Below are 14,320 nucleotides of genomic sequence, written 5' to 3'. Positions count from 1 at the left end.
CCTCTGAAACAGTCTGCGTAAAACGTGGCAATTAAAACAAATAGCTGAAATCTAAACTCACATGCTTGTTTCCCAGCAATGACAAATTGAAATAATTATATCTAAGCTTCAATTACCGGTTTTAGTGATCTTAGCAATTTATTTTCTTAGAAAAAATAAAGTTGCAAATGAAATTCATAGACTTGTAGACAATCTCTCTCTATTATTCGAAGATGTCAGAGTATTCGTGAACCAGGCCTAAAAATCCTCCAACTGACCATATATTTACTCTAATATACTTGGTGTCAGTCATAATTTTCATAATTTTGGTAGTGACAAGCCTTGATATGTGCAGTTAGTGTAGACAGCTAGCAAGGCCAACTTTCGGCAGTCAATATAGACAGCTAAAAAGGCCAACTTTCGGCAGTCAATATAGACAGCCAGCAAGGCCAACTTTCGGCAGTCAGTGTAGACAGCCAGCAAGGCCAACTTTCGGCAGTCAGTGTAGACAGCCAGCAAGGCCAAATTTCGGCAGTCAGTGTAGACAGCCAGCAAGGCCAACTTTCGGCAGTCAGTGTAGACAGCCAGCAAGGCCAACTTTCGGCAGTCAGTGTAGACAGCCAGCAAGGCCAACTTTCGGCAGTCAGTGTAAACAGCCAGCAAGGCCAACTTTCGGCAGTCAGTGTAGACAGCCAGCAAGGCCAACTTTCGGCAGTCAGTGTGGACAGCCAGCAAGGCCAACTTTCGGCAGTCAGTGTGGACAGCCAGCAAGGCCAACTTTCGGCAGTCAGTGTAGACAGCCAGCAAGGCCAACTTTCTGAATTTCGTTACAGACTCTCTGTTCTTGCAAATGTTGGTGATTTCTTACAAACATTACATGGACTAGTTGACATCGAAATGATATTCCGACTGATAAAATCTTGCAGAGTTTCTTCCATTTATATTTTCTCTTCCGCTAGCTAACTTCGAATAGTTGACTAAACAACAACAGAATGAAATGCATACCAGCTAGATGTCTGAATACGAGTTTTCTGTGATAACCAGAAACTACAGGGTGATCTGTTTGGGTATGGCTAAAATAAAAACACCGTAAAACATTTACTATTGAACTTCATTTGTTGAAACTTTGTGCATAAAACACTGAAAGATGGGAGATTCCTCAGAGCTCAACATGACCCCCATTGCTCACCCTGCACAACTCATAACGGTGATGCAATTCAGTCCATGTCCGTTGTAACATAAGAGGGGTGATTTGTTGAAAAGCTTGAGTAATTTTTACTCTCAGATCATCAATGTTCCAGGGTTTCTGTGAATAGACAATGTCTTTAACAAAACCCTACACGAAGAAGTCAGGAGGGGTTAGATCTGGAGAGTTTGGGGGCCAAGCCAAGAGATAGCTGCTTCTCGTACCGGGTTTCGCCTGCGACCTCGTGCATGTTTTTTTAACACAGAACTTTTTTCTACAAATGTTCGATACCACAACATTATATAACCTTATTTAGGTACATTACGCACACCATACTCACATCGAAATTCCCATTGAACTTTTTTAACACTCTCAAATTTAGCACACCAAAGAACACATTGTGTCCGCTGTTGATTTGTAGTAGCCATTTTAATCATCTACGATTTTCATTTGTCTTTTCAGATTATGCATTGTTGATTGCCATATATGGAAACTTCCATCTTTTAATCATAATATAACCAGTAAGAAAATTTTTCCTACTATCATAATACCTTTATAATAATAAATTAATATTATTCATACCCAAACGGATCAGACTGTAAGTGAACCAAAATTGTCTTACGCAATGTTTAGTCCAAATAAGTCTAACGTCATCAAGGACAGCTACGTATAAACTGAGCTGAGGTTTCAGTGTCAGATAGCTATTTTAATGTAAGCTATAAGTTAGGTTTGTACTAATTATTCTCATGAATTTTGTAATGTTAACAGAATTCATCTGGGCAACATCATGACATGTACATTAAACAATACCAAATTATTTAAATTTATCATGGCCCTTGAATGTTATTAACACACATATAAAAATTTCTAACTACCAAATGGAACGTTTCCGAATATGGATTGCTATACGAAAATTGTTCATATTTGTCACATCTATCATCGCTAAAAGTTTGAAACAAAGTTACAGAAGCATCGTGTAGATGTCTTTGTTCGATTTTTTTTGGTGGGGGGAATTTTCGATTGAAGATAAATTATGCAAAATAATTTATTACCATGTCTCACAAAAACACTTTTAGAGATATCACTTTTTTATAATTTCATTTTATAGGCCATTAGATATTTCGTGAAACCTACTTGCGTGTGAGGGGAAAGGAAAAAATGGACTGAGAAGCTTCCCTCCCTCGTTGTGCTTCGACTTGCAGCTGGAACTAGCCCACTTACCCTCTCTTTATGGATATTACTATGATCTACGGCGCACGAATTTAGTTTCACGAGATAACGAATGACCTATACACTTACCTTATATAAGAAAGAATAACAAGTGGATCCATTACTTTTTTAGAAAGATGATTATTTCACTGACATCATTCCTCATCGATTATGCTCGTGATTATAGGTCATTTGTTATCTCGTAAAACCAAATGGATGCGTGCACCGTTGCACAGAGTAAGAACTTTATGGTAAGGGTAAGTTAGCTAGCTAACTTCCAGTGGAAGCATAGTGAGGGAGGGAAGCTTCCCAGTCCACTTTATTCTTCTCCTCACGCGCAAGTAGTTTTCACGAGATAACGAATGGCCTATAACAGTAACAGTAGTATACAGAATCCATGTGGTGGTCTGGGAGAGGTCACTGTTCACATAGAGTCATGTCAAAAACCACTTTTCGATATCAGAAATGTTGGAAACTTTATCTCTTAAATTTCAAAGTTAACTGTTTGCAGCAAATTATAATAATAATAATAATAATAATAATAATAATAATAATAATAATTACTTACTGGCTTTTAAGGAACCCGGAGGTTCATTGCCGCCCTCACATAAGCCCGCCATTGGTCCCTATCCTGAGCAAGATTAATCCATTCTCTATCATCATATCTCACCTCCCTCAAATCCATTTTAATATTATCTTCCCATCTACGTCTCGGCCTCCCTAAAGGTCTTTTTCCATGTAGCCTCCCAACTAACACTCTGGATTCGCCCATACGTGCTACATGCCCTGTCCATCTCAAACGTCTGGATTTAATGTTCCTAATTATGTCAGGTGAAGAATGCAATGCGTGCAGTTCGGTGTTGTGTAACTTTCTCAATAATAATAATAATAATAATAATAATAATAATAATAATAATAATATAATAATAATAATAATAATAATAATCAGACTTGTTGTCTAATATTGGGGACCTATTACAAATGTTGACTGCAGCATGGTACATAGACCGGGGACGTGAGCTAGTACGAGGACATCGACTTTGTTCTGCGATCGATTGCGGGAATAACATGAACATAAATCTTGGACAGCTCTAAAAGCAAATATGAGCTACATAGCATTACAAAGATATATTTTTACGTACCTTTCGATATATGCAGAGGAATAATATCATAGAATTATTCGTGGGTTTGAGTTTCCTCCTTTTTCCCTTGCTACAATGTCTCTGTATATAATATGGCTTGTCATCTCGTATGTTTGTATTACATAATTTACATATAATGTTCCCGTCATTCACTTCAAAACGCTCACCAAATTCCGCTGCAAAAATATGCGCCTGAGAACCTTTAACCTTCGGCATTATTATTCAGCAGGTACACTGTTTACGCATGCTAGAGTAATGACTGGCGAACGGAATATTCAGCAGGTACACTGTTTATGCATGGTTACTTGTGAATGGATAGTCAACTTGAAGCTACTGTAATGCACCCTATCGGTCCCTAACATTACAAGCTTAATAATGTATGTATGTGTATGTATGTATTTATTCACACTGCAAATGGATAAATACCCAGTGGCAGTGGTAACTAATTACACTCAATAATGACAATTAATAATAATAATAATAATAATAATAATAATAATAATAATAATAATAATAATAATAATAATAATAATAATGTAAAGATAAGTTTCCACAATTGCTTAACAAAACGCCATTTTTAAATGGACTGTTACACACAGCCCTGTGTTCTGACTGACCTGAATGCCCACGCCACCCCCTCGTAACCACCTGAGCGCCTTCTCCGCCTCGGCGATCTTGTTGTGTCTCACCAGCCACACAGGGCTCTCTGGCAGCAGAATGAAGGCCACTAGACTAAGCAGGGGAAATATCGTGCTGACCCCCGACACCACGTCCCAGTCCATGACGGAGCCCATGACGTACACGAGCAGGATGCCGATCGAGTGGCTGAGGAAGTTGGTGCCCGTGAGGATGCCCCTGATGCGAGGCTCCGAGATCTCACCCACCAACACCTGAAATAGAAAAATTACGCGTTAACTATTTATACTCAAATGTGTAATTTTGAACTTGATGAGGTGTATATGCAGAAATTAATAATTTTTACTTTCCCATTATACGCGGGAAAATGTCGTAATGCTGTAAAAGAAAAGAAGAATATGTTGGAAACGTTCCACTTTCTCTACTTGACACTCCATTTTACAGCGTCCACGGCTCCACTATCTGCAAAAATGAAAAACTGAATATGTAAACCATGGCCGACTCGATGCTCGCTTCGTTTCTCCTTTACCGGCCTTGACAATTCATCTTGATCCCTGTGTTCGAGAATATATGAAATTCCCGCCAGATGGCACTGACTGCCAAGTATCGCTGAGGGATGTGTGTATGGTTTCTTGTACGATTTTAAAATAATAATCCGTGGCGCTACAGCCCGTGAAGGGCCTAGACCGACCAGCCGGCTGCTGGTCTCACGCCCACATGCCGAAGCAGAGGTGGACGATCATCCAACCAGAATGGAGGTATCGTGCGGTTAGCACGATGATCCCCCCAGCCGTTATAGCTGGTATTCGCAACCGGATTTCGCTACCTATCGTAGCTCCCCAAGTGTATCACGATGCTGGGTGGGCACCGTCCCATACACTGGCCGAAATTTCATGAGAAAATTTCTTCCTCCATGAGGAATCGAACCAGCGCACATTCCTTGTACGATTTTACTTAGTAATATTGTGCTTCTTTCTACTGGTATGTGAGTTCATTGTGATATGATTCAAAATAACGTATTGTTGTGTACCATTGTATACTTCGAATAGAAAAAAGAGTGGAGGAACAATATCATTCTATGAATTTCCGAGTGGTAAAGAAAGATGATTATGTCTCGTAACCAGAATATTGTACGAAATGGAAATATAAAAACTGGAGATTTATTCTTCGAAGAGGTGGAAAAATTCAAATATCTTGGAGCAACAGTAACAATAATATAAATGATACTCGGGAGGAAATTAAACGCAGAATATATATGGGAAATGCCTCTCATTATTCTATGGAAAGCTTTTGTCATCTAGTCTGCTGTCAAAAAATCTGAACGTTAGAATCAATAAAATAGTTATATTACTGGTTGTACTGTATGGTTGTGAAACATGGACTCTCACTTTCAGAGAGGAACACAGATTAAGAATGTTTGAGAATAAGGTTCTTAGGAAAATATTTGGGGCTAAGAGAGATGAAGTTACAGGAGAATGAAGTTACATAACGCAGAACTGCACGCATTTTATTTTTCATCTGACATAATTAGGAACATTAAATCGAGACGTTTGAGATGGGCAGGGCATGTAGCATGTATGGGCGAATCCAGAAATGCATATAGAGTGTTAGTTGGGTGGCCGGAGGGAATAAGACCTTTGGGGAGCCCGAGACGTAGATAGGAGGATAATATTAAAATGGATTTGAGGGAGGTGGAAAATGATGGTAGGGACTGGATTAATCTTGTTCAGGATAGGGACCGATGGCGGGCTTATGTGAGGGCGGCAATGAACCTCCGGGTTCTTTAAAAGCCATAAGTAAGTAAGTGAAAGATGCGAAAAATGGCTTAAAGTGATTTCACGCCAAGACTTTGTTCCAAAAGCAACTCCCTATCTTCAGTCGTTTGTAGTTTACATTTCAGGGAAGATGATTATTCTAATTATGGAAAATTTAGACAATTAAAACCAAGTGGTGTGCCAACAATATTCCCTCATTATCCTCGGTATAAAGTGACGGATATCAAAAGACCACGACGAACAATTTTTTTTACTAAACTCCCTCCACCCAAGAAACGCAAATCTCTGTCATCATGTTACTTAAACTGAAGAGGTTACTATGCGTTATCTTCCCTGTTTTTAAACTCACGCTTTTACCATAATTAACAGAACTAAACTTAATGACACTTATTATTTTCTTATTTATTATTTATAAATGTTATTATTACTCTTCAATCATTTATTTTAATTCATATTGAGTATTTCTTCTGTGGACACCAATCCTTGGCAGACAGCGCCTCGTGGTGGAATTGAGAAATTAACCAATTTCAGAATAAGATTAGGGGAGAGTAGGGTAGTATCGGACATCGGGTAATATCGGACAGTGAGTTTCTTTCATCTACCACACGATGATAATACCTGATTGACATGGTTACGTTTCTGTGATGTCGCATACAGAAACGTAACCATGCAATTCAGGTACTATCATATGGTGGTAGATGAAAGAAATGCACTGTCCGATACTACCCGATGTCCGATACTACCCGACTCTCCCCTACTATTGTCAAAGCCGTATACAGAGAAGCGAAGGGAGCATCAAGTCGGCCGTGTGTGAACTCAAGCACAAGAATTGATCTTCAAATAAAAAATGACAATCGATAAATACACCCATAGCAACCGGAGTACCAACACGCGAAACAAACACGCTACGAACTTATGCACCAACATAATAGTACCAATATTATTACTGCTAGTACTACTACTACTATTACTGCTACCATTACTGGTAGGCCTACCACCACCACTACTACTACTGCTAATACCGCTTCTAGTACCAATACTACCGGTACTACTGCTAATACTCCTACTGCTAGTACTGCCACTACTACTACTACTACTACTAACATTACTGCTACTACTACTGTCACTAATGCAAACACTACCACTTCTGCCATTACTACTACTACAACAACTGCTACTACTACTACTACTACTACTACTACTACTACTACTACTACTACTACTACTACTACTACTGCTACTACTACTACTACTACTACTATCAGCACTACTACCAGGGATGCCAGATTCTCTCGTCAGAAATCCAGGACAGATGATGATACTGCGTACATTAACGTGACTACACATTTGAATTAATTCAATTTGCAATACAACTGATTTTATTCGTTTTTATGTATTTCAACTAATTATGTAGGTCCTAAACTTTCAATTTTGTTACATTTTTGCTAGATTATGAAATTTTCTTTTAATTATTGATAGTCTGAGACAATAATGTCATATTACAGTCTGATCTATATAGAAGAAAAATGCATGGTACAGTATTTAAATCCTACCAATAATAAATCACTTTCAGAGAGAGTAATGAATAGAAACACTGTATAATACCTAATACATACTACAGTATTATCGTTTTTATTTCAATACAACGTGATAGGAATCACCAGGCGGCATTTATGGTAGGTTGGACAGGGTCTTGAAAAAATGAATAATGAATTTTAACAATAATTTTATAGAAATGAGCAAAAAATTGCATTTTCCAATGTTTTTGACATTCCAGGACAAACATAACTCAATCCAGGACACAGGACACACCTTTAAAATCCGGAACAATCCTTGAAAATCCATAACGTCTGGCAACCCTGACTACTGCTACTACTACTACTGCTGTTACTATTACTACTACTACTACTACTAACTTACTGCTGCTACTATTACTACTACTATACTACTACTACTAACTTACTACTACTAATAACTTACTACTACTACTACTAACTTACTACTACTACTACCACTATTACTACCACTACTAACTTACTACTACTACTACTACTATTACTATACTACTACTACTGCTATTACTATACTACTACTAACTTACTACTGCTGCTACTACTACTACTACTAACTTACTACTACTGCTGCTACTACTATTACTACTACTAATAACTTACTACTACTACTCCTACTATTACTACTACTAACTTACTACTACTGCTGCTACTACTAATAACTTACTACTACTACTACTAACTTACTATTACTACTACTACTATTACTACTATTACTACTACTACTACTACTACTAACTTACTACTACTACTACTACTACTACTACTACTGCTGCTACTACTATTACTACTACTACTAACTTACTACTACTATTACTACTACTATTACTACTACTACTAACTTACTACTACTACTACTACTACTACTACAACTGCTGCTGCTACTACTACTACTACTACTACTACTACAACTGCTGCTGCTACTACTACTACTGCTGCTGCTACTACTACTAGTACTACTACTACTACTACAACTGTTACTACTACTGCTGCTGCTACTACTGCTACCACCACTACCAAGACTCCCACTACTAGTATTACTACTGCTACCATCACTGCCACTACTACTGATACAATACCACTGCTACTACCATCACCATCACTACTGTTACTGCTGCTATTACTATATATATGAACGATTTAGTCTTCCAATTATTTTCCTCTTTCTAAGTTATATCCTGCGTAATTGTGTGCTGGGATTTTGGATCGAATTTCTGGTATAGAAAGCCGACTCCTTAGCTCCAGCGAGAGTTCCTGAATTAAGAACTTTCCTAAGTTGTCAAGCTGAATACGCCCTGCTTTCGTTCTGGAATTATTTTTTTGCTATATGCAGTAGATGACAGTGCAAATATTAAATTTCGATTTCTCTTCTTAATTAACCTAAACTCTGGAAAGAATCCGTTATTCTAAACTTGAAATGCTTATTTTAATGAATGGAAACACGGAGTGAGTAATTGCCAACAAGTGGAATTACATGTCTTTGTTTTGTTTCGTTTCGTTTCGTTTCTCACTGCAAGCAAGCTTTACTACTTAGACAGTGCTTTCTTGTGTGACTTCATTCTCACCCTGAAATACGAGTTTCCAGACAACTTGAGCACAACAATGTGTAGGCCTGCCCAGACTCTTTGATTTATGTTATACCACATAGTATGCAATCGTATTCTCATGTTTAAATAGTACAACCACCAATATGGGGGACCACTGCAGACCCGAATACACGGCAAGCCAACAAGCATACTGTAGCTCTACACATCGGTGATTGACACAGATTATAAGCAGGCGTGCTGACCTAAAGGCTTGAAGACTTGTAGTAATTACTGTAAAAATTCCCTTCTAGTAAATTAATTCCCTGCCGACTTATAATGTTCTCAGAGATAAATCTTGTGAAGTAAACTTGATTCTACCGTATAAGACCTGTATGTAATACTAAAAACTAAGAATCTTTATTAAATCAACATGAAAATGTGAGCTGGTAATACATATTAGTCGTCAATTATACAAAATCGTAAAGCATTGCAGCAGAAATAATATAATCCCGAGAAAAATCACCTCAATTCCACATTGTTTAAAATTATTACACAACTTAAACACGGGCATCCAGCTGACAAAAAAATGCTGAACTGTGTCACATAATACGTTGTTATACCTGTATTTACTTACTTACTCCAAAGGATTTCATAAATACCCTGTAGTTTTTTAATGACACCGATAAGGCATCACTCATGAGGCAAATAAGCCAGGAGATAATGGGGAAGGTGGCCGGTTCCTTTTTCTCCTCCATTGTATACTTCGCCTACTAGCTACATATTACACTAATCCAGAGGCGGCTCCTCAGGGCAGGCAGGGTAGGCTAAGCCTACCCCAACACATTTGGAAAAACCTAAAAGTGGGTACAGTATTTATTAATTACCCCAACACATTTGGAAAACCTTATATAATTATAATTATATACTCTTGTCTAGCTTCTTAGAAATTCTTCAATTAACTATGAATGGGATTTTTTTAGGGTTTGTTGGACGTTGCTTACTACTAGCAGTTCGATTTATCCGACAAGAATACACAGGACAGATCACAATGCGTCTGAAGGTCGGCAGTAGCGAAGTTAGCCGACCTTCCACGTAACTTTAAATCTGGCCCTGGAGTAAGCATTAAAATAGATCGCTATTCTAAATGCTTTCTTAGCGCATGCGTTCAATGCTTAAGCCAGCGCGCTTGAATTCTGCCTGCCCTAAGGAGAACCCACGAGCATTATCGAACACCTACGATTTGCGAAATTTCTGTTTGACAGTTTCACGGGTTGGAACGTAGCCTGTTACGAGTACAATAACAGTTTTTAAACAGCGTGTTTTAAAAGATGTTTTTTTTAAACAGTATATTTTAGAAAATTTGATTTTTGCAAGTACGTACTGTATATTAATGTTCTGTATATTTGGTGATTTATAGTTAATGTAAGTGATAACAATAATATTATATTATGACTGATATAATAAGTGAACTGTTACGTTGTCCGTTTTCGCGTCGTAATGACATTGAACAGAGAAGTATTTTGGACAATGGACGACCCACTCCTGCATTAAGCACTACTGTTCATAAAGTCAGTGCTAAAGGTGCAAGAAAATTTAATCCTTCATGGTATGAAACACTCTATGAAATGGAAATATAAAAATTGGAGATTTATCCTTCGAAGAGGTGGAAAAATTAAAATATCTTGGAGCAACAGTAACAAATATAAATGATACTCGGGAGGAAATTATACAGAGAATAAATATCGGAAATGCCTCTTATTATTCGGTTGAGAAGCTTTTATCATCCAGTCTGTTGTCAAAAGATCTGAAAGTTAGAATTTATAAAACAGTTATAGCCTATTATCGGTTGTTCTGTGTGGTTGTGAAACTTGGACTCTCACTTTGAGAGAGGAACATAGGTTAAGGGTGTTTGAGAATAAGGTTCTTAGAAAAATATTTGGGGCGAGAATGGAGAAAGTTTCATAACGCAGAACTGAACGCATTGTATTCTTCACATGACATAATTAAGAACATTACATCTAGACGTTTGAAATAGACAGGGCATGTAGCACGAATGCGCGAATCCAGAAATGCATGTAGTGTGTTAGTTGGGAGGCCGGAGGAAAAAAGACCTTTGGGGAGGTCGAGACGTAGATGGAAGGATAATATTAAAATGGATTTGAGGGAGATGGTATATGATGATAAAGACTGGATTAATCTTGCACAGTGTAGGGACCGATGGCGGGCTTATGTGAGGGTGGCAATGAACTTGCGGGTTCCTTAAAAGCCATTTGTAAGTAAGTAAGTATGGTATGAAACATATAAATGGCTCGCAGGAAGTGAAGTTAAAGCTAAGCTGTACTGTTGGCTATGTTTGTTATTGTCATCTAAAGAAGGTACTTGGAATCAGATAATCAGATCATATTTGTAACTCTGTAAATCTAAAGAGACTTGAAAAGAATTTGAATCCAATTTCAGAAATGTCTGAACAACAAGGGTTGCAAGACAACAGTATAACAATAAACCAGAAAAAAAACCGATAAATTATGAGACGGCTAATTGATGTAACAGTACTGTTATGTAAGCAAGAGTTAAGTTTTCGGGGGGCATGATGAAAGCGAGCTCTAAGCGAATCGCGGGAAATACAAAGAAATGTTCTGCAAATTTTGTCTACCCTGGACATTTGACTACGAGCCGCCACTGCACTAATCAGACTTCAGATGTATGCAAACAATTATTGTTCTTCCTCTGATACATATCGTCAAGTGAGACAACAAATGTAGCCTACATATCACACAGAACCTCAATCAGAGATTAGAACGTCAATCAGAGATATTATTATTATTAATTTATTATTATATTTAAGTTATCTTCTTAGTGAATTCTGATTTTCGACAAGAGGGTGGGCTAGCCCATCTACTTTTCGTGTTAGAAAACGGAGTGAGTTACGTATGTATTCATACCTTGACGTTAGCCACTACTATACCTGGTAAGGTTTATCTTGTCTCAGTAGCAATAAAACCAAGTCCCTTCAAATGAGGATGGAGATTATAGGAGGGTTGTAAATTTTCAGGATTCCTTTGAAAACCTTGTTATTGTACAGGCTACCGGAACTCAATTTCTTGAAAGACAAGCTCAGTGACGGAACTACACAGTACGAAGAGAGATATTGTGTAATTTTATTTTGCGCTACAGAATGTATCAACTAGTCCCTTCCGACACTGGATGGATGGACGGCATCACTCCACTCTCCCATCGCTATAACAATACAGACGAAGTAAGACATATCTCCTTTCTCTCTCTTTTCACAGTGAGACAAGATACATCACACAGACTTTACCAGCTCGACGACCGGTCTCATTAATAATTAATATATTTAATATGTGGTTTATTTAACGACGATCGCAACTGCCGAGGTTATATCAGCGTCGCCGGTGTGCCGGAATTTTGTCCCGCAGGAGTTCTTTTACATACCATACCGGTAAATCTATTGACATGAGCGTGTCACATTTAAGCACACTTAAATACCATCGACTGGGCCGGGATCAAACCCGCAATCTCAAGCACAGAAGGCCAGCTCTATACCGACTACTCTACCCAGGCCGACCTCACTAATAATGAACTGTTCATTTAAACCAATGAATTTCATGTTGCCGGACAAAATACATTTTAATATTAGATCTATAATAATAATAATAATAATAATAATAATAATAATAATAATAATAATAATAATAATACTCGTAATAGTAAATATAATAATAATAATAATAATAATAATAATGATAAATAGCCTCTACCCACTAACTAAAGGAGTTCATAATAAAAAAATCTTTGTTCTTTATAGCAAAGATAAGTCATTATTGTACAGTTATCCGCCCAGAGGCCTTGTATGCAGCAGAATGTCTCACAATGAATAAAAAGGGCGTAATTGAAAACTAGAAATCAAAAGAAAGGAAAATCCTGAGAAAGATATTGAGCCTGATTAAAGAAAACAGACAATATAGAAGACGACATAACCATGAACTGTACACACATATGGAAAAAAAATATCTGACACAATCAAAAAAAGAAGGATTACTTTCTATGGCTCAAATGAGTACAGGAAACTTAAACAACAGAATATTTGTTTACTTTTCGAGTAAGAAAACTAAAGAAGCTTGCGTAAAAAAATGGGAAGAGATATATAAGTAGTGGGAATTACTCAGGAAGACATTCAAGAATGCGAACCCCTTAACAAGGAACTTAGAGCATTTCGGAGCTTCCAGGAAAAAAACTAAAACGAAAACAGGCATCATTTGGACTGAAGAAAGAAAAGAAACAGAAAGAGGAAAAAGGCGAGAATACTGCAAAAGGATTAAAGCAAATCAGTTGAAATAACGTGGTCCAAGCAGGTCGGATCGATGATGATGATGATGATGATGATGATGATACATACATACTGTATATCGTACATACATACTTATGGCCGTTAAGGAATCTGGAGGTTCATTGCCTCCCTTACATAAGCCCGCCATCGGTCCCTATCCTGAGCAAGATTAATCCAGTCCCTACCATCATATCCCACCTCCCTCAAATACATTTTAATATTATCCTCCCATCTACGTCTCCGCCTCCACAAAGGTCTTTTTCCCTCCGGTCTCCCAACTAACACTCTATATGCATTTCTGGATTCGCCCATACGTGCTACATGCCCTGCCCATCTCAAACGTCTGGATTTAATGTTCCTAATTATGTCATGTGAAGAATACAATGCGTGCAGTTCTGCGTTGTGTAACTTTCTCCATTCTCCTGTAACTTCATTTCTCTTAGCCCCAAATATTTTCCTAAGAACTTTATTCTTAAACATACCGTATTGGTCCGAATATAAGCCGCACTTTTTATTCAAATTTCAAACTCGAAAAGTTGGGGTGCGGCTTATTTGCGCGACCGATAAATTTAAACTTGAAATGTGGCGCATGTTGCTACCGGTAATTTTATCATTTTGAAATGGAGCAACAATGCCACGCGCTCGTGTTTGAAATTGTCAGCAGTCGTATGGTATATGACGCAACAATGTACCAGTCTTCATAGTACAGTGATCGTACTCTTTTGTATGATAGGACAGATTAAAACAGTTTGTACGTAGCTACGGGTTCAGCCATGAGCGGAAACGTAGAAAGAAAAGCTTCAACAAGCTTGGGAATTCGGCGCAGTTATGACGCTAGTTTCAAACTTGCAGTTATTCGTCATGCTAGGAGTACGTCTAATAGAGAAGCCGGCAAAAAGTTTAGTGTGGATGAGTATAATGTGCGGCGCTGGATCGCCTCGGAGGATA

At 37.8% G+C, this 14,320-nt stretch overlaps 1 protein-coding gene and 1 long non-coding RNA gene across 2 annotated transcripts in view; one reads left to right on the top strand and one right to left on the bottom strand.

Moving 5' to 3' along the window:
• The window catches only part of LOC138696374 (facilitated trehalose transporter Tret1-2 homolog), a 106,926-nt gene that overhangs the window by 13,873 nt on the left and 78,733 nt on the right, over positions 1 to 14,320 (bottom strand). Inside the window, exon 5 of the mRNA XM_069821259.1 lies at positions 4,134 to 4,406. Coding sequence (XP_069677360.1) covers positions 4,134 to 4,406 — 273 coding nt within the window. The remainder of the gene's footprint in view (positions 1 to 4,133; positions 4,407 to 14,320) is intronic.
• The window catches only part of LOC138696386 (uncharacterized), a 160,631-nt gene that overhangs the window by 102,084 nt on the left and 44,227 nt on the right, over positions 1 to 14,320 (top strand). The window lies entirely within an intron of this gene.

The sequence above is a fragment of the Periplaneta americana genome, chromosome 1, assembly GCF_040183065.1.
Source record: "Periplaneta americana isolate PAMFEO1 chromosome 1, P.americana_PAMFEO1_priV1, whole genome shotgun sequence".
Classification (NCBI taxonomy): Eukaryota; Metazoa; Arthropoda; class Insecta; order Blattodea; family Blattidae; genus Periplaneta; species Periplaneta americana.
Note: the sequence above shows the minus strand (reverse complement) of the source record. Positions and strands in the feature narration are given on the sequence as shown.